The sequence below is a fragment of the Hyperolius riggenbachi genome, chromosome 8 (assembly GCF_040937935.1).
Source record: "Hyperolius riggenbachi isolate aHypRig1 chromosome 8, aHypRig1.pri, whole genome shotgun sequence".
Taxonomy (NCBI): Eukaryota; Metazoa; Chordata; class Amphibia; order Anura; family Hyperoliidae; genus Hyperolius; species Hyperolius riggenbachi.
In genome coordinates this window covers 294,025,313-294,047,300 of record NC_090653.1, presented here as the reverse complement: position 1 = coordinate 294,047,300, position 21,988 = coordinate 294,025,313, and the positions used below count along the sequence as shown (strand labels likewise).

General features: G+C 47.5%; 1 protein-coding gene across 1 annotated transcript in view; it reads left to right on the top strand.

Moving 5' to 3' along the window:
* Positions 1-21,988, top strand: part of ZWILCH (zwilch kinetochore protein) — a 132,525-nt gene that overhangs the window by 96,893 nt on the left and 13,644 nt on the right. Inside the window, exons 14-16 of the mRNA XM_068249159.1 lie at positions 913-941; positions 7,847-7,983; positions 16,418-16,513. Of these exons, the coding sequence (XP_068105260.1) occupies positions 913-941; positions 7,847-7,983; positions 16,418-16,513 (262 nt within the window). The remainder of the gene's footprint in view (positions 1-912; positions 942-7,846; positions 7,984-16,417; positions 16,514-21,988) is intronic.

The following is a 21,988-nucleotide window of genomic DNA, read 5'->3' as shown; positions in this document are numbered from 1 at the left end:
ACCCGAGAGTTCCACCTAATCCTGAGATACCTCAAGGACCACAATCCAGGAGGAGTGACCCGAGAGTTCCATCTAATCCTGAGATACCTCAAGGACCACAATCCAGGAGAAGTGACCCAAGAGTTCCATCTAATCCTGAGATACCTCAAGGACCGTAATCCAGGAAGAGTGACTCGAGAGTTCCATCTAATCCTGAGATACCTCAAGGACCACAATCCAGGACAAGTGACCTGAACTAGATACCTCAAGGACCACAATCCAGGACAAGTGACCTGAACTAGCTGGGCTTCTGACTACTGTATACCGGGGAAATCCCTGCTGGGTGTTATGCTAGGGGAAAACTCGCCCCATTTCAACCAAGTTTGGCCGAATGGAAGACATTATGCTGAGGGAAAGGGAGAAACAGTAGTCAGGACCAGAGAAATGGCAAGAGGAAAAGAGTAGTGAAAGGGGGAGAACTAGCAGGAGTCATGGAGGTTCTTTTCCCGTTATACACTAGCGAGTGATGGGGGGGGGGGGGGGGGGTGCAGTGTGAGTAATTGGTAAAATAGGGCATGCAGACCATCTCACTTTATGGAAGTATATCTTCCAAAATGGTCTTCATCCTGTCAAAACAAAAGGACAAAAGGCATGACTCACTGACTATATTGGGAATGTGATAGTTCTGGGGGTTTTATACGCAGCAGAACCACTTCCAGAAGATTTGGAATGCTCAGATTAGTAGTTGTGTAGATCTCCCTGGAACACTGTAATCCAGAATCTAGGAGCCTTCCCCCTATGTCCTCTAGCTGAAAGTTTTCCTATGGTAATTATTCCTGCTGTTTCCCCTGTAAGTGTCACTGCCTATACTATAGAATATTATATAGTGTATGTATATATGTACATTCTCTAACAGAATGTCTCTCTCTACAGGCCGAGAACTTGCAACTTTCAATTACTTGGTAAGTTTAAATAGCTGATCTGTTCCCTATAAAGCTGCTGAGAATAGATTACTGTCATATTCTTATGTCATATGCTTCACCCCTCCTCTGGAATTCTCTCCCACAACACATCCGTCACTCGCCAACCTTTGTTACCTTTTAAACGCTCTCTAAAAACGAATTTGTTCCGACAAGCATATGCGCTGCCCTAGGCCACTTCCCTTTGTCCTAAGACCAAATTGTACTCTTACTAAGTATCCTAAAACACACAGCCTTTATATATTTTTTGTTTACTACCCCTCCCCCCCCCTCCCCCCCCCATTCCCTTTAGATTGTAAGCCCGCAAGGGCAGTGCTCTCTCCCCTTTTTGTGTCTTGGAAATCATTATACATTTTATTCATCATGTTACTTTTATCACTGTCATTACCACTTCTGTATTTTGTACTCTGTATGCTGTATCATTTTTGTCCTGTGTCACTAATTATGTATCTTGTATATTAGTGTACACCATTGTCTGTATTATTATGTACCCCATGTTTGTTTCTCACTTTGTACAGCGCCACGGAATATGTTGGCGCTTCATAAATCACTAATAGTAATAGTAATAATATTATTCTCTTCCAAAAGAATTCCATCCCTCTATTCAATCCGGCATTAAAAAAACCTCGCTTTAGCAATGTACTCTTTGTTTAGTCTTTTTGTCCCGTCTATAGGTACTTTTTTCAGGAATTATTATCCTACCGCTGTTAGTTATGCCAGAATCATGTACAGAATGGCCTTCAGAAGCCAGCAGGTGCGGCCCCTCCCAGCAGGTGCGGCCCCTCCCAGCAGGTGCTGCCCCTCCCAGCAGGTGCTGCCCCTCCCAGCAGGTGCGGCCTCTCCCAGCAGGTGCGGCCCCTCCCAGCAGCTGCTGCCCCTCCCAGCAGGGGCGGCCCCTCCCAGCAGGTGCGGCCCCTCCCAGCAGGTGCGGCCCCTCCCAGCAGGTGCTGCCCCTCCCAGCAGGTGCTGCCCCTCCCAGCAGGTGCTGCCCCTCCCAGCAGGTGCGGCCCCTCCCACTTGTTCCGATTAGAGAGACGCGTTCCGCAGGTACATCAGAGGTGCGTGGACTTCTCCATCTGATTTTATCATTCACCGGAGATTTACAGAGCATGGCTGCAGACAAAATGCATTGCAATTTCCATTTTAATGAATTGAATGCAACTGCATCAGGTAGAATGGCGTTAGCAGCATTGTGTGTTGTGATGCCCCCTGCCTTGCTTGTAGCGTGAATTGAGGCGACGGGCTTAACTGCAGGTCATGACTCATCCAGCAGGGGTCACACCGCAGGGAGTAAAGGTCCCGCTGGGTTACAGTCATGTCTACCATTTAGCTTCACTCACTGGTAAAAACTGGGAGCTTTGGGTAATTACAGTGGCTTGCAAAAGTATTCGGCCCCCTTGAAGTTTTCCACATTTTGTCATTTTACTGCCACAAACGTGAATCAATTTTATTGGAATTCCACGTGAAAGACCAACACAAAGAGTGGTGTACACACGTGAGAAGTGGTACGAAAATCATACATGATTCCAAAAATTTTTTACAAATCACCTCCAAAGTGGGGTGTGCGTAATTATTCAGCCCCCTTTGGTCTGAGTGCAGTCAGTGGCCTATAGACATTGCCTGATGAGTGCTGATGACTAAATAGAGTGCACCTGTGTGTAATCTAATGTCAGTACAAATACAGCTGCTCTGTGACGGCCTCAGAGGTTGTCTAAGAGAATCTTGGGAGCAACAACACCATGACGTCCAAAGAACACACCAGACAGGTCAGGGATAAAGTTATTGAGAAATTTAAAGCAGGCTTAGGCTACAAAAAGATTTCCAAAGCCTTGAACATCCCACGGAGCACTGTTCAAGCGATCATTCAGAAATGGAAGGAGTATGGCACAACTGTACACCTACCAAGACAAGGCCATCCACCTAAACTCACAGGCCGAACAAGGAGCGAGCTGATCAGAAATGCAGTCAAGAGGCCCATGGTGACTCTGGACGAGCTGCAGAGATCTACAGCTCAGGTGGGAGACTCTGTCCATAGGACAACTATTAGTCATGCACTGCACAAAGTTGGCCTTTATGGAAGAGTGGCAAGAAGAAAGGCATTGTTAACAGAAAAGCATTAGAAGTCCCGTTTGCAGATTGTTTGCTACAAGCCATGTGGGGGACACAGCAACCATGTGGAAGAAGGTGCTCTGGTCAGATGAGACCAAAATGGAACTTTTTGGCATAAAAAATGCAAAACACTGTGTGGCGGAAAACTAACACTGCACATCACTCTGAACACACCATCCCCACTGTCAAATATGGTGGTAGCAGCATCATGCTTGGGGGGTGCATCTCTTCAGCAGGGACAGGGAAGCTGGTCAGAGTTGATGGGAAGATGGATGGAGCCAAATACAGGGCAATCTTGGAAGAAAACCTCTTGGAGTCTGCAAAAGACTTGAGACTGGGGCGGAGGTTCACCTTCCAGCAGGACAATGACCCTAAACATAAAGCCAGGGCAACAATGGAATGGTATAAAACAAAACATATCTATGTGTTAGAATGGCCCAGCCAAAGTCCAGATCTAAATCCAATCGAGAATCTGTGGCAAGATCTGAAAACTGCTGTTCACAAACGCTGTCCATCTAATCTGACTGAGCTGGAGCTGTTTTGCAAAGAAGAATGAGCAAGGATTTCAGTCTCTAGATGTGCAAAGCTGGTAGACATAGGCCTCAATTCACTAAGATCATGCTGGAGATAATAAGGCAAGAGAAAACTTACCTCCACTAGTAAGAGAGTTATCTTATCTCTTCATTCCTTACGTTACCTCTTCTGTAGTTAAGTTACCTCTGTAGTTATTTTCACACACAGTTAATGAACAGCCTGTCTTTAACTCTGGAGTTATTTTAAGGATTAAAGAGTTAACTTAAAGACAGAAGAGTTAACTTTAGGTTTGCCTGAGGTAAAATGTTTCCTGAATACTACATGCCTTATCACCATGGTAACAACTCTAGAAGAGTTATTAAAGACAGGAGATAAGCTTAGTGAATTGAAGCCATAGGCCTCAATTCACTAAGATCATGCTGGAGATAATAAGGCAAGAGAAAACTTACCTCCACATAAGAGTTATCTTATCTCTTCATTCCTTAAGTTACCTCCTCTGTAGTTATTTTACCTCCTCTGTAGTTAATTTACATGCAGTTAAGAAACAGCCTGTCTTTAACTCTGGAGTTATTTTAAGGATTGAAGAGTTAACTTAAAAACAGAAGAGTTGACTTTAGGTTTGCCTGAGGTAAAATGTTTCCTGAATACTACATGCCTTATCACCATGGTAACAACTCTAGAAGAGTTATTAAAGACAGGAAATAAGCTTAGTGAATTGAGGCCATAGTCTAAAAGACTGGCAGCTGTAATTGCAGCAAAAGGTGGTTCTACAAAGTATTGACTCGGGGCCGAATAATTACGCACACCCCACTTTGCAGTTATTGATTTGTAAAATATGTTTGGAATGATGTATGATTTCCGTTCCACTTCTCATGTGTACACCACTTTGTTTTTCATGTGGAATTCCAATGAAATTGATGCATGTTTGTGGCAGTAATGTGACAAAATGTGGAAAACTTCAAGGGGGCCGAATACTTTTGCAAGCCACTATACATTGATTTATATTTGATTAATTAGGTTCTTTTATATAAGAAAAAAGAAAAGCTTTAGTTAAAAAAATAAATAAATATTGCAGATTTAGAAAAACAAAAAAGGGAAATGCTTCTAATATAGCCTAGATATTGGGGGGGAGCGGAGCGTCTACAATAGTCCAGTGATGCTCTGTGACTACCTTACACACTACCCTGCAGTCCCACGTGGGGGCGGAGCTTCTACAATAGCCCATTGACCCTCTGTGACTGACATCTGCCTGACACACTCCGCTGCAGTCCCATGTGGGGCTGGAGCTTCAACAATAGCCGAGATATCCTCTGTGACTGACCTCTTCCTGACACACTCTAATGCAGTCCCGGGGGGGGGGGGGGGGGGCGGAGCTTTTACAATAGTCCAGTGACCCTCTGTGACTGCCTTACACACTCCCCTACAGTCCTATGTGGGGGGGTCGGAGCTTCCACAATAGTCCAGTGACCCTCTGTGACTGCCTTACACACTCCCCTACAGTCCTATGTGGGGGGGTCGGAGCTTCCACAATAGTCCAGTGACCCTCTGTGACTGCCTTACACACTCCCCTGCAGTCCCATGTGGGGGGGGGGAGCTTTTATAATAGTCCAGTGACCCCCTGTGACTGCCTTACACACTCCCCTGCAGTCCCATGTGGGAGCGGAGCTTCTACAATAGTCCAGTGATGCTCTGTGACTGACATCTGCCTGACACACTCCCCTGCAGTCCCATGTGGGGGGGCGGAGCTTCTACTACAGTCCAGTGATCCTCTGTGACTGACATCTGCCTGACACACTCCCCTGCAGTCCCATGTGGGGGTGGAGCGTCTACTACAGTCCAGTGATGCTCTGTGACTGACATCTGCCTGACACACTCCCCTGCAGTCCCATGTGGGGGGGGGGCGGAGCTTCTACTACAGTCCAGTGATGCTCTGTGACTGACATCTGCCTGACACACTCCCCTGCAGTCCTATGTGGGGGTGGAGCTTCTACAATAGTCCAGTGATGCTCTGTGACTGACATCTGCCTGACACACTCCCCTGCAGTCCCATGTGGGGGTGGAGCTTCTACAATAGTCCAGTGATGCTCTGTGACTGACATCTGCCTGACACACTCCCCTGCAGTCCCATGTGGGGGTGGAGCTTCTACAATAGTCCAGTGATGCTCTGTGACTGACATCTGCCTGACACACTCCCCTGCAGTCCTATGTGGGGGGGGGGCGGAGCTTCTACTACAGTCCAGTGATCCTCTGTGACTGACATCTGCCTGATACACTCCCCTGCAGGGATGCTCATCTGGATTTGGGATATCCAGGTAACCCGGATATCCGAACTTTTTTACACTATCCGATTTGGATTCCGGATTATTTTTTTTAAATCCGGATAGCTATCTGCGGATAGTTTGCCAGCCAACCCGGATATCTGCGGATTTCTCCCAGATATCAGAATCTGGATTACAGGTTCAATGATCTCTCTCTTTCTCTTTCTCTCCCAGGTCAACTGCTTGGAGGGCAGCTATGCTCACCACTATACTACCAATAGCACTACATGCTGAAGCCAGCCTAGCATGTACCATTGTGATATACCCAAGATAAAAATGAGCTTGCTTATTTGCCTAATTTGCTAGATGAAAGCAGTGGGACACATGGTGATACTGCTTACAGGCTTCAATTCAAGACTTCAGAAAGATCATGTGCCCCCCTGGATGATGCTGGTGCAACACACACAGCAAAGGACAGCAATTTGGGGTCTGGAAGATTCCAGGACAAGGGTGGGAAGGATGAAAAGCTAGGTGGCCATGCAACCCTTCCTGCTAGGGATGGCCTTGCATTTTGTGCTCAACAGTTGTCCGAAGAAAACCCCAGATAGCCATTTAGCAGCCATGACATATACACAGTCCTTGTGGCACAATTGGTTAGTACATTTGGCTGTTAACTGAAAGGTTGGTGGTTCAAGCCCACCCAGGGACACCCTTGTGTTTTGTGAAGGGAACTAATGTACCCTTCTTAAACTTGAAGATTGTATACAAATGTAAGCAGACTGCAGAGTGGCGCAGCAGAAGTGTGCTGGGCCCATAATCCAGAGGTTGATGGATTGAAACCATCCTCTGCTAGGCATGATTTCACTTTTGCACCTCGCTTTATCGCATGGGCAAAACGGTTTCCATAGCCCTGTAAGAGAAAGTGTAATGAGGGCCCTGCCGTAACATAGATATTACGGCAGCTAAGACTACTCCTGGGCCTTTTTTGTAGTTGAAGAGATGAGTGAAATGGCTGGCTTCAGCCTGTAATGTTAGTTGACCTGGGTTTGACTCCCGTTCACAGGTGGTATAGTGGTGTTGTGAGCTGCCTTCTAAGCAGAGGACCTGGGTTCAATTCCTGGCCAAATTATGTCAGCCTGTAATGTTAGTTGACCTGGGTTTGATTCCCGTCCACTGGTGGTATAGTGGTGTTGTGAGCTGCCTTCTAAGCAGAGGACCTGGGTTCAATTCCTGGCCAAGGTATGTGAGCGTGCTTTTGACATCCAACAAATCCCTGGAAGACGAGATCCAGATCTTTGAAGTATGGGACTTTCAGAGACAGAGGTTGAAGATGGATGACTGGGAAAAGCATCCTATGACGTGACTCTGACAGCTCAGCTCAAGCAGAGAAAAGTGTAATTGCCAGTTGTGATGCTTGTGACTGAGAAGTGATGATGTATTTGATTATGAAATAAGGTGAATGTGTCACTATAAATACTTGCTGAGTCCTGTGCAGTGAAACCAACGTCCGGACCTGATGCTCGGAGTCCACTGATATTCAGAAGCGATTAGCGCGGGTTAATGTCTCTCAAAAGCCGATGAGCCAATAAAAATGGAGAAGAATCATGCCTGCGTCAAGTCTGGTGTCAGATATAGAGCCAAATAAGTCTTCTCAATGGTTCATATCTACAACTATGCTTCTTTGACCCCCCCCCCCCCCCTTCCTTTTGCCATTTCAGGATACCTCCATTTCCTCCTGATGAAAACCGGACAGAGCCGGCATGTATTTGCCCGCCCCCCCAGCAGCACACCAATGCCTGCCCAGTTATTGAGGAAGTCCCAGTGTGGAGTCCACACAGCTCTCTGGTTAAAAGTGCAGAAATGCACCCCTCTGATTGGCTACATTCACGTCCAGATACCTATATGACCATACCTACTACGGACCTCAAATTTGGAAGGTAGTAGAGTTTGGTTCCCAGAACTCACACTTCATGTTTTATCCCTCAGGATTACTTTATCAGCTCGGGAGTCGATGTACAGGAACAGGTCCATCGTGTGAGAAAGCTGCATCATATGATGGAAGTGGTGGCACATTGCAATGCATTCCTGAGCCTGGAGCATGAGAACCTCTTCCCTCTCACACAGTGAGTAATGGACATCGCATGAGAACCTCTTCCCTCTCACACAGTGAGTAATGTACATCACATGAGAACCTCTCCCTCTCACACAGTGAGTAATGGACATCACATGAGAACCTCTTCCCTCTCACACAGTGAGTAATGTACATCACATGAGAACCTCTTCCCTCTCACACAGTGAGTAATAGACATCGCATGAGAACCTCTTCCCTCTCACACCGTGAGTAATGGACATCACATGAGAACCTCTTCCCTCTCACACCGTGAGTAATGGACATCACATGAGAACCTCTCCCTCTCACACAGTGAGTAATGTACATCACATGAGAACCTATTCCCTCTCACACAGTGAGTAATAGACATCGCATGAGAACCTCTTCCCTCTTACACCGTGAGTAATGGACATCACATGAGAACCTCTTCCCTCTCACACCGTGAGTAATGTACATCACATGAGAACCTCTCCCTCTCACACAGTGAGTAATGTACATCACATGAGAACCTCTTCCCTCTCACACAGTGAGTAATGTACATCACATGAGAACCTCTTCCCTCTCACACAGTGAGTAATGGACATCACATGAGAACCTCTTCCCTCTCACACAGTGAGTAATGTACATCACATGAGAACCTCTCCCTGTCACACAGTGAGTAATGTACATCACACGAGAACCTCTCCCTCTCACACAGTGAGTAATGTACATCACACGAGAACCTCTTCCCTCTCACACAGTGAGTAATGTACGTCACATGAGAACCTCTTCCCTCTCACACAGTGAGCAATGTACATCACATGAGAACCTCTTCCTCTCACACAGTGAGTTATGTACATCACATGAGAACCTCTCCCTCTCACACAGTGAGTAATGTACATCACATGAGAACCTCTTCCCTCTCACACAGTGAGTAATGTACATCACATGAGAACCTCTTCCCTCTCACACAGTGAGTTATGTACATCACATGAGAACCTCTTCCTCTCACACAGTGAGTAATGGACATCACATGAGAACCTCTTCCCTCTCACACAGTGAGTAATGGACATCACATGAGAACCTCTCCCTCTCACACAGTGAGTAATGGACATTACATGAGAACCTCTTCCCTCTCACACAGTGAGTAATGTACATCACATGGGAACCTCTTCCCTCTCACACAGTGAGTAATGTACATCACATGAGAACCTCTTCCTCTCACACAGTGAGTTATGTACATCACATGAGAACCACTTCCATCTCACACAGTGAGTAATGGACTTCACATGAGAACCTCTTCCCTCTCACACAGTGAGTAATGTACATCACATGAGAACCTCTTCCCTCTCACACAGTGAGTAATGTACATCATGTGAGAACCTCTTCCCTCTCACACAGTGAGTAATGGACATCACATGAGAACCTCTTCCCTCTCACACCGGGAGTAATGGACATCACATGAGAACCTCTCCCTCTCACACAGTGAGTAATGTACATCACATGAGAACCTCTCCCTCTCACACAGTAAGTAATGGACATCACATGAGAACCTCTTCCCTCTCACATAGTGAGTAATGGACATCACATGAGAACCTTTCCCTCTCACACAGTGAGTAATGTACATCATGTGAGAACCTCTTCCCTCTCACACAGTGAGTAATGTACATCATGTGAGAACCTCTTCCCTCTCACACAGTGAGTAATGGACATCACATGAGAACCTCTTCCCCTCACACAGTGAGTAATGTACATCACATGAGAACCTCTTCCCTCTCACACAGTGAGTAATGTACATCACATGAGAACCTCTTCCCTCTCACACAGTGAGTAATGGACATCACATGAGAACCTCTCCCTCTCACACAGTGAGTAATGGACATCACATGAGAACCTCTTCCCTCTCACACAGTGAGTAATGTACATCACATGAGAACCTCTTCCCTCTCACACAGTGAGTAATGTACATCACATGAGAACCTCTCCCTCTCATACAGTGAGTAATGTACATCACATGAGAACCTCTTCCCTCTCACACAGTGAGTAATGTACATCACATGAGAACCTCTCCCTCTCACACAGTGAGTAATGTACATCACACGAGAACCTCTCCCTCTCACACAGTGAGTAATGTACATCACATGAGAACCTCTTCCCTCTCACACAGTGAGTAATGTACATCACATGAGAACCTCTTCCCTCTCACACAGTGAGCAATGGACATCACATGAGAACCTCTTCCCTCTCACACAGTGAGTAATGTACATCACATGAGAACCTCTTCCCTCTCACACAGTGAGCAATGGACATCACATGAGAACCTCTTCCTCTTACACAGTGAGTAATGGACATCACGTGAGAACCTCTTCCTCTCACACAGTGAGTAATGTACATCACATGAGAACCTCTTCCCTCTCACACAGTGAGCAATGGACATCACATGAGAACCTCTTCCCTCTCACACAGTGAGTAATGTACATCACATGAGAACCTCTTCCCTCTCACACAGTGAGTAATGTACATCACCTGAGAACCTCTTCCCTCTCACACAGTGAGTAATGGACATCACATGAGAACCTCTTCCCTCTCACACAGTGAGTAATGGACATCACATGAGAACCTCTTCCTCTCACACAGTGAGTAATGGACATCACGTGAGAACCTCTTCCTCTCACACAGTGAGTAATGTACATCACATGAGAACCTCTTCCCTCTCACACAGTGAGTAATGTACATCACATGAGAACCTCTTCCCTCTCACACAGTGAGCAATGGACATCACATGAGAACCTCTTCCCTCTCACACAGTGAGTAATGTACATCACATGAGAACCTCTTCCCTCTCACACAGTGAGTAATGTACATCACATGAGAACCTCTTCCCTCTCACACAGTGAGTAATGGACATCACATGAGAACCTCTTCCCTCTCACACAGTGAGTAATGTACATCACATGAGAACCTCTTCCCTCTCACACAGTGAGTAATGGACATCACGTGAGAACCTCTTCCATCTCACACAGTGAGTAATGTACATCATATCGCGACCCCTGGCGTCAGCGTAGTAACTGATTGTCGACTTATGTTTGGGGCCCCTGGCGTCAAAAACCTGAGCGGTTCTTGCCTTTTTTCATGATTGCTAACTCCGTAAAGGACCAGCCTTTAAAGCATTGCTATCCTATAAATCCGGCATAACGGGGTCTGAACCCTCTATAACAGTAATTATAGATTGACAGTATACCTTTAAATTATTCCGAGCACTCAGTATATGATTTTATATAAAAAATTGTATTTGCTTATCATACAGCATATATACAAAATATGAACAGTTCCAAGTAGTGCTTCCTTCTAACAGTATTCCATCTCATCAAGGCTTTATAGCCAAGCAATCATCAATCTTCTAAGCACATTCAAAAAGTAATATAACGGTTGTGTTATGTAGAATAAGTTCAAAAGTACTCTCATCTGTATCAATAGCTGTGTATCTATTAGCTGTGTAAAACTTGTAGTAATCTTGTTAAAAAAAATAGCTTCTAAAAAAATTCTTGCTAACATTTTAACAGAACTTAATGCTGAAAATTAATAAAGTAAATCACCAGAATATAAGCATATTACCCCTTCTCTGTCATCTCTTTAGCATCTAGAACCATGTGTGGGAAGGTAGCTTCTGTCTCGTGTGTCTTCTCAGGAGATTGGAAGGCTTGTGCAAACTATGAGCTTTCAGCTCCTACTTTTATAGTGATTGGAAGCAATATGGCTGCCTAAGCTGGAATTTCCCTAAATCCCAAGTTCTGATTGGCTGAAACTTTTGTGCGTCAACCGCTATCTTTGTTTTGAATACTTAAGTTATAATATTATTGTTTATAAATTCCTTTATAATATTATTGTTTATAAATTCCTTAATTACTTTATCTCATGAGCTGCCCCCTCCCTAACATGTACACAGTGTGTTCTTATACTACATGGGAGTGACCTGCCCCTCCCTAACGTGTACAAGGTGTGTTCCCATACTACATGGGAGTGACCTGCCCCCTCCCTAACGTGTACACGTTGTGTTCCCATACTACATGGGAGTGACCTGCCCCTCCCTAACATGTACACGGTGTGTTCTCATACTACATGGGAGTGACCTGCCCCCTCCCTAACGTGTACACGGTGTGTTCCCATACTACATGCCAGTGACCTGCCCCTCCCTAACGTGTACACGGTGTGTTCTTATACTACATGGGAGTGACCTGCCCCCTCCCTAACATGTACACGGTGTGTTCTCATACTACATGGGTGTGACCTGCCCCCTCCCTAACATGTACACGGTGTGTTCTCATACTACATGGGAGTGACCTGCCCCCTCCCTAACGTGTACACGGTGTGTTCTTATACTACATGGGAGTGACCTGCCCCCTCCCTAACGTGTACACGGTGTGTTCTCATACTACATGGGAGTGACCTGCCCCCTCCCTAACATGTACACGGTGTGTTCTCATACTACATGGGAGTGACCTGCCCCCTCCCTAACGTGTACACGGTGCGGTCTTATACTACGTGGGAGTGACCTGCCTCTCCCTAACGTGTACATGTGTTCTCATGTTACAAGGGAGTGACCTGCCCCCTCACTAACGTGTACATGGTGTGTTCTTATACTACATGGGAGTGACCTGCCCCCTCCCTAACGTGTACACGTTGTGTTCTCATACTACATGGGAGTGACCTGCCCCCTCCCTAACATGTACACGGTGTGTTCTTATACTACATGGAAGCGACCTGTTCCCTCGATAACGTGTACATGGTGTGGTCTTATACTACATGGGAGTGACCTGCCCCCTCCCTAACATGTACACGGTGTGTTCTCATACTACATGGGAGTGACCTGCCCCCTCCCTAACGTGTACACGGTGTGTTCTTATACTACATGGGAGTGACCTGCCCCTTCCTAACGTGTACATGTGTTCTCATGCTACATGGGAGTGACCTGCCCCCTCCCTAACGTGTACATGGTGTGTTCTTATACTACATGGGAGTGACCTGCCCCCTCCCTAACCTGTACATGGTGTGGTCTTATACTACATGGGAGTGGCCTGCCCCTCCCTAACGTGTACATGGTGTGGTCTTATACTACCTGGGAGTGACCTGCCCCCTCCCTAACGTGTACACGGTGTGTTCTTATACTACATGGGAGTGACCTGCCCCTCCCTAACGTGTACACGGTGTGTTCTCATACTACATGGGCGTGACCTGCCCCTCCCTAATGTGTACACGGTGTGTTCTTATACTACATGGGAGTGACCTGCCCCCTCCCTAACGTGTACATGGTGTGTTCCCATACTTCATGGGAGTGACCTGCCCCTCCCTAACGTGTACACGGTGTGTTCTTATACTTCATGAGAGTGACCTGCCCCCTCCCTAACGTGTACACGGTGTGTTCCCATACTACATGGGAGTGACCTGCCCCCTCCCTAACGTGTACACGGTGTGTTCTTATACTACATGGGAGTGACCTGCCCCTCCCTAACATGTACACGTTGTGTTCTTATACTACATGGGAGTGACCTGCCCCCTCCCTAACATGTACACGGTGTGTTCCCATACTACATGGGAGTGACCTGCCCCTCCCTAACGTGTACACGGTGTGTTCTTATACTTCATGGGAGTGACCTGCCCCCTCCCTAACGTGTACACGGTGTGTTCCCATACTACATGGGAGTGACCTGCCCCCTCCCTAACGTGTACACGGTGTGTTCTTATTCTTCATGGGAGTGACCTGCCCCCTCCCTAACGTGTACACGGTGTGTTCCCATACTACATGGGAGTGACCTGTCCCCTCCCTAACGTGTACACGGTGTGTTCTTATACTACATGGGAGTGACCTGCCCCTCCCTAACGTGTACACGGTGTGTTCTTATACTTCATGGGAGTGACCTGCCCCCTCCCTAACGTGTACATGGTGTGTTCTTATACTACATGGGAGTGACCTGTCCCCTCCCTAACGTGTACACGGTGTGTTCTCATACTACATGGGAGTGACCTGCCCCCTCCTTAAAGTGAACCTCCAGACTAAAAATCTACTCAGCAGCACTGAAAAGGCCTGATGTTTCATTAACAGTTTCACAGCATCAGAACTTTGTTTTTCTCACCCAAACCTCATTTTTAGCTGCACAGAAGAAAACTGCCCGGACATTTTTCCCCTGATGCTGTGCAAAGCATGATGGGATTTCTGATGTTTTTGTTCTCGTTCTGCTGTTTTGGTACAATTTTTTTTTTTTTTTTTTTTTTTTTTTTTTTTTACTTTTTGAATTTGACATTTGAAGTCTAGCGCGTGCAGCTGGGAGGGGTGATCAGGACACAGGACAGTTGGAACTGTGTCTCCTGCTCCCTGTCACCTCCTTTCAACCAAAAAGATGGCTGCCCCCATGACAAAGATGGCAGCCCCCATGACAAAGATGGCTGCCCCCATGACAAAGATGGCAGCCCCCATGAATCACAAACATTTGCCTGTTCTTTTAAAACAGGGTGGGTAAAAAATTATATTACCTATCTATTCTAATTAACATAACTAATGTAACTTAGTGACAGGATGTTTGTTTAGGCTGAAGTTCCCCTTTAAGGTGTACACGGTGTGTTCTCATACTACATGGAAGTTCTCAAAATGGGCAATCAAAATTGGATGTGTGTACTAGGCTTCAGTGACAAAATTTATCTTAACCCTTTTGGGACTGGACAAAGCTGGCCCTTTAAAGGAAACCAGAGATAAACGCTTTGGCACAAAATAAACATATCCCACGATAGATTTTACGAAATAAATGCTATACCTGGTATTTTGGGCACTCTGGTGTGCTGTTTGTTTTTTTTGTTTTTTTTTTGTTTTGTTTTACTAAAACTCCACGCAAAACACAGTTCTCCAGAAAAGCATATTATTTATTGGGCTGTGTGCAAAATGAAATCCCCATTTCTAAATACCTGTTATGACTAACAAATATAGGTAAATAAAAACGTTTTTTCAATATACCCTTACATTATCAGCTCCTCCCATCTCATCACAGCTCTCTGTGATGCTGCAAATATACAGAACAGGAAAGCGGAGCCAGTAGGGGGCAGGCTTGGGCTTGAAAAGACATCAGAGAAGGCAGACTCAGCTATAATGATTCCTGAGCAAAGCCAAACTGAATGCTCAGTGGGGGATTTTATCAGGGCTGGTAAGAAGCAGGCTGAGCAGTGAAAGATGAATCAGAGAGCAGGGTAGGTGTTTTCTCTAATGTTCCCACTGATATATATTGTAAAGTACAAGGAGGCTTAGTCTCTGGTTCACTTTAAAGAGAACCTCCATCTTGAAAAACAAAATCCTGCAGCGCTGCTGAAATGAAAAGTTGTATTTACCTCCAGAGTCTCGTCCCATGCAGCCGCCCTGAAGTCCCCGCATCACTCCACTTCCGCTGCTTGGCTCCGCCTCCCCTCTCTCCTCCGAGAACAATCGCCCGGCAATTAAATGCAGTAAACAGCTTGGAGTTTTTTCCTCGGAGGAGAGAGGGGAGGCGGAGCCAAGCAGCGGAAGTGGAGTGATGCGGGGACTTCAGGGCGGCTGCATGGGACGAGACTCTGGAGGTAAATACAACTTTTCATTTCAGCAGCGCTGCTGGATTTTGTTTTTCAAGATGGAGGTTCTCTTTAAGCTGTCCTTTTCCCTTTAGTACACCGTGATAACCGCGATTGGCTCACAGCAATTATGAGGTGGAGATACAGAGCGTTGGTGTCACTGTGACAGCAGATCTTCAGGCTTTGGGCTGAGAGAATCTAGTACCATAATCAGCTACTGAGCTTAGACTACTGTAATGAAACGATTTGCAGGCTGCCATATTTATTTCCTTTTAAACAATACTAGTTACCTGGCAGTCCTGCTGATCTATTTGGCTGCAGTAGTGTCTGAATGACACCAGAAACAAGCATGCACCTAATCTAGTCAGATCTGACAATAATGTCAGAAACGCCTGATATGCTGCGTGCTTGTTCAGGGGTTATGGCTTAAAGTATTAGAGGCAGAGGATCAGCAGGGCTGCCAGGCAACTGGTATTGTTTAAAAGTAAATAAATATGGCAGCTACCATCTACCTCTCAGTATAGTTGTAAAGATGTGTGCAGCGGTGTAGCAATAGGGGGTGCAGAGGTTGCGACCGCACCGGGGCTCTTGGACCAGAAGGGCCCTCCCTCAATGACAGTATTAGCTTTTTATTAGTCCTGTGCTGGTAATGATCACTTCTATAGATACTTGGAATAGTAGTGATCAGTAACAAGCTGTTCCCCACCCCCTTCTTGCCCCTCTGACACTGTGGTTGCCATTGGCAGGTTTTGGTGCGACGTATCAGTTGTTATATAGAAGGAAGGCTCACTGTAGAACTCGCACAGGGGCCCACAGCTCCTTAGCTACGCCACTGATCTGTTGTGAAGATTTCCTAATGAGAGCACTTGTGTTGTGTGCAGAATCTGTCTGAAGTATTACAAGGAGAAGGCGTGGAACGAGCAGCATGTCTTCCAGCTTCCTGTGAGGCCAACCGTCATCAGCAGCTTCTACCACAAGTAAGTCTCTGTCTTGTTGCTGCAGATGTCCTATCAGCTGGTGTGATTGGCATGGCGGGCAGTGTACATTCAAGTGACAGGCAGCCTATTGGGCCAATCAGAGTGCCGGGATCACATAAATGAAAGCCAATGGAGCCGTCTGAGCTCAGGGCAGGGTCAGTGGAGCGGACGTTGGTTTGGAGGAGCGAGCGTAAGTTACCAGCGCACGCTAGCTGCACTACTGCAGTATAGCGTGTGCTGAGCTCGCCCTCCTCTCATTAAGCTGCACTACTGCAGTATAGCGTGTGCTGAGCTCGCCCTCCTCTCATTACGCTGCACTACTGCAGTATAGCATATGCCGAGCTCACACTCCTCTCATTAAGCTGCACTACTGCAGCATAGCACATGCCGGGCTCACACTCCTCTCATTAAGCTGCATTACTGCAGTATAGCATATGCCGAGCTCACACTCCTCATTAAGCTGCACTACTGCAGCATAGCGTGTGCTGAGCTCGCACTCCTCTCATTAAGCTGCACTACTGCAGCATAGCATATGCCGAGCTCACACTCCTCTCATTAAGCTGCACTACTGCAGTATAGCATATGCCGAGCTCACACTCCTCTCATTAAGCTGCACTACTGCAGTATAGCATATGCCGAGCTCACACTCCTCTCATTAAGCTGCACTACTGCAGTATAGCATATGCCGAGCTCACACTCCTCTCATTAAGCTGCACTACTGCAGCATAGCGTGTGCTGAGCTCGTCCTCCTCTCATTAAGCTGCACTACTGCAGTATAGCATATGCCGAGCTCACACTCCTCTCATTAAGCTGCACTACTGCAGCATAGCGTGTGCTGAGCTCACACTCCTCTCATTAAGCTGCACTACTGCAGTATAGCATATGCCGAGCTCACACTCCTCTCATTAAGCTGCACTACTGCAGTATAGCGTGTGCTGAGCTCACCCTCCTCTCATTAAGCTGCACTACTGCAGTATAGCATATGCCGAGCTCACACTCCTCTCATTAAGCTGCACTACTGCAGTATAGCGTGTGCTGAGCTCGCCCTCCTCTCATTAAGCTGCACTACTGCAGTATAGCGTGTGCTGAGCTCGCCCTCCTCTCATTACGCTGCACTACTGCAGTATAGCATATGCCGAGCTCACACTCCTCTCATTAAGCTGCACTACTGCAGCATAGCACATGCCGGGCTCACACTCCTCTCATTAAGCTGCATTACTGCAGTATAGCATATGCCGAGCTCACACTCCTCATTAAGCTGCACTACTGCAGCATAGCGTGTGCTGAGCTCGCACTCCTCTCATTAAGCTGCACTACTGCAGCATAGCATATGCCGAGCTCACACTCCTCTCATTAAGCTGCACTACTGCAGTATAGCATATGCCGAGCTCACACTCCTCTCATTAAGCTGCACTACTGCAGTATAGCATATGCCGAGCTCACACTCCTCTCATTAAGCTGCACTACTGCAGTATAGCATATGCCGAGCTCACACTCCTCTCATTAAGCTGCACTACTGCAGCATAGCGTGTGCTGAGCTCGTCCTCCTCTCATTAAGCTGCACTACTGCAGTATAGCGTATGCCGAGCTCACACTCCTCTCATTAAGCTGCACTACTGCAGCATAGCGTGTGCTGAGCTCACACTCCTCTCATTAAGCTGCACTACTGCAGTATAGCATATGCCGAGCTCACACTCCTCTCATTAAGCTGCACTACTGCAGTATAGCGTGTGCTGAGCTCACCCTCCTCTCATTAAGCTGCACTACTGCAGTATAGCATATGCCGAGCTCACACTCCTCTCATTAAGCTGCACTACTGCAGTATAGCGTGTGCTGAGCTCGCCCTCCTCTCATTAAGCTGCACTACTGCAGCATAGCATGCGCTGAGCTCGCCCTCCTCTCATTAAGCTGCATTACTGCAGTATAGCATATGCCGAGCTCACACTCCTCTCATTAAGCTGCACTACTGCAGCATAGCGTGTGCCGAGCTCACACTCCTCTCATTAAGCTGCACTACTGCAGCATAGCGTGTGCTGAGCTCGCACTCCTCTCATTAAGCTGCACTACTGCAGCGTAGCATATGCCGAGCTCACACTCTTCTCATTAAGCTGCACTACTGCAGTATAGCGTGTGCTGAGCTCGCACTCCTCTCATTAAGCTGCACTACTGCAGCATAGCATATGCCGAGCTCACACTCCTCTCATTAAGCTGCACTACTGCAGCATAGCGTGTGCTGAGCTCGCACTCCTCTCATTAAGCTGCACTACTGCAGCATAGCATATGCCGAGCTCACACTCCTCTCATTAAGCTGCACTACTGCAGTATAGCGTGTGCTGAGCTTGCTCTCCTCTCAGTAAGCTGCACTACCGCAGCATAGCGTGTGCCGAGCTCACACTCCTCTCATTAAGCTGCACTACTGCAGCATAGCGTGTGCCGAGCTCGCCCTCCTCTTATTAAGCTGCACTACTGCAGTATAGCGTGTGCCGAGCTTGCACTCCTCTCATTAAGCTGCACTACTGCAGTATAGCATATGCAGAGCTCACACTCCTCTCATTAAGCTGCACTACTGCAGCATAGCATATGCAGAACTCACACTCCTCTCATTAAGCTGCACTACTGCAGTGTAGCGTGTGCTGAGCTCACACTCCTCTCATTAAGCTGCACTACTGCAGTATAGCATATGCAGAGCTCACACTCCTCTCATTAAGCTGCACTACTGCAGTATAGCGTGTGCCGAGCTCGCCCTTCTCTCATTAAGCTGCACTACTGCAGTATAGCGTGTGCCAAGCTCACACTCCTCTCATTAAGCTGCACTACTGCAGTATAGCGTGTGCCGAGCTCGCGCTCATCTCATTAAGCTGCACTACCGCAGCATAGCATATGCCGAGCTCGCCCTCCTTTCATTAAGCTGCACTACTGCAGCATAGCGTGTGCCGAGCTTGCCCTTCTCTCATTAAGCTGCAGTATATCGTGTGCCGAGCTCACACTCCTCTCATTAAGCTGCACAACTGCAGTATAGCGTGTGCCGAGCTCGCACTCATCTCATTAAGCTGCACTACTGCAGTATAGCATATGCCGAGCTCGCCCTCCTCTCATTAAGCTGCACTACTGCAGTATAGCGTGTGCTGAGCTCACACTCCTCTCATTAAGCTGCACTACTGCAGTAAATCGTGTGCCGAGCTCACACTCCTCTCATTAAGCTGCACTACTGCAGTATAGCGTGTGCCGAGCTTGCACTCCTCTCATTAAGCTGCACTACTGCAGTATAGCGTGTGCCGAGCTCACACTCCTCTCATTAAGCTGCAGTACTGCAGCATAGCTTGTGCCGAGCTCACACTCCTCTCATTAAGCTGCACTACTGCAGCATAGCACATGGCGAGCTCACACTCCTCTTATTAAGCTGTACTACTGCAGTATAGCACATGCCGGGCTCACACTCCTCTCATTAAGCTGCACTACTGCAGCATAGCACATGGCGAGCTCACACTCCTCTCATTAAGCTGCACTACTGCAGCATAGCACATGCCGAGCTCACACTCCTCTCATTAAGCTGCACTACTGCAGTATAGTGTGTCCTGGGCTCGCCTTCCTCTCATTAAGCTGCACTACCCCTGCATAGCGTGCGCTGAGCTCGCCCTCCTCTCATTAAGCTGCACTACTGCAGTATAGCGTGTGCCGAGCTCGCACTCCTCTCATTAAGCTGCACTACTGAAGTATAGCGTGTGCCGAGCTCACACTCCTCTCATTAAGCTGCACTACTGCAGTATAGCTTGCACTTAGCTCAACCTCCTCTCATTAAGCTGCACTACTGCAGTATAGCGTGTGCTGAGCTCACACTGCTCTCATTAAGCTGCACTACTGCAGTATAGCGTGTCCCGAGCTCATACTCCTCTCTATAAGCTGCACTACTGCAGTATAGCGTGTGCCGTGCTCGCCCTCCTCTCATTAAGCTGCACTACTGCAGTATAGCGTGTGCCTAGCTCACACTCCTCTCATTAAGCTGCACTACTGCAGAATAGCGTGTGCCGAGCTCATACTCCTCTCATTAATCTGCACTACTGCAGTATAGCGTGGGCCTAGCTCACACTCCTCTCATTAAAGAGAACCTGAGGTGGGTTTGAAGAATATTATCTGCATACAGAGGCTGGATCTGCCTAAACAGCCCAGCCTCTGTTGCTATCCCAAACCCCCCTAAGGTCCCCCTGCACTCTGCAATCCCTCATAAATCACAGCCACGCTGCTGACAAACAGCTTGTCAGAGCTGGCTGTGTTTATCTCTATAGTGTGTCTGCTGCTCTCCCCGCCTCCTGCAGAACTCCAGTCCCCGCCTGCATCCCTTCCCTCCCTGCTGATTGGAGGGAAGGGACCGGGGCTATGCAGGAGGCGGGGGAGCAGCTGAGACTGACACTACAGATGTAAACACAGCCTCACAGCACGGCTGTGATTTATGAGGGATTGCAGAGTGCAGGGGGACCTTAGTGGGGTTTGGGATAGCAACAGAGGCTGGGCTGTATAGGCAGATCCAGCCTCTGTATGCAAATAACATTCTTTAAACACACCTCGGGTTCTCTTTAAGCTGCACTACTGCAGTATAGCGTGTGCCGAGCTCACACTCCTCTCATTATGCTGCACTACTGCAGTATAGCGTGTGCCGAGCTCGCCCTCCTCTCATTAAGCTGCATTACTGCAGTATAGCGTGTGCCTAGCTCACACTCCTCTCATTAAGCTGCACTACTGCAGTATAGCGTGTGCCGAGCTCGCCCTCCTCTCATTAAGCTGCAGTATAGCGTGTGCCTAGCTCACACTCCTCTCATTAAGCTGCACTACTGCAGTATAGCGTGTGCTGAGCTCGCACTCCTCTCACTAAGCTGCACTACTGCAGTATAGCATATGCCGAGCTCACACTCCTCTCATTAAGCTGCACTACCGCAGTATAGCGTGTCCCGAGCTCACACTCCTCTCATTAGGCTGCACTACTGCAGTATAGCGTGTGCTGAGCTTGCCCTCCTCTCATTAAGCTACACTACTGCAGCATAGCGTGTGCCGAGCTCAGACTCCTCTCATTAAGCTGCACTACTGCAGTATAGCGTGTGCCGAGCTCACACTCCTCTCATTAAGCTGCACTACTGCAGTATGGCGTGTGCCGAGCTCGCGCTCCTCTCATTAAGCTGCACTACTGCAGTATAGCGTGTGCCGAGCTCGCCCTCCTCTCATTAAGCTGCACTACTGCAGTATAGCGTGTGCTGAGCTCGCACTCCTCTCATTAAGCTGCACTACTGCAGTATAACGTGTGCTGAGCTCACACTCCTCTCATTAAGCTGCACTACTGCAGTATAGCATATGGCGAGCTCACACTCCTCTCATTAAGCTGTACTACTGCAGTATAGCACATGCCGAGCTCACACTCCTCTCATTAAGCTGCACTACTGCAGTATAGCACATGCCGAGCTCACACTCCTCTCATTAAGCAGCCCT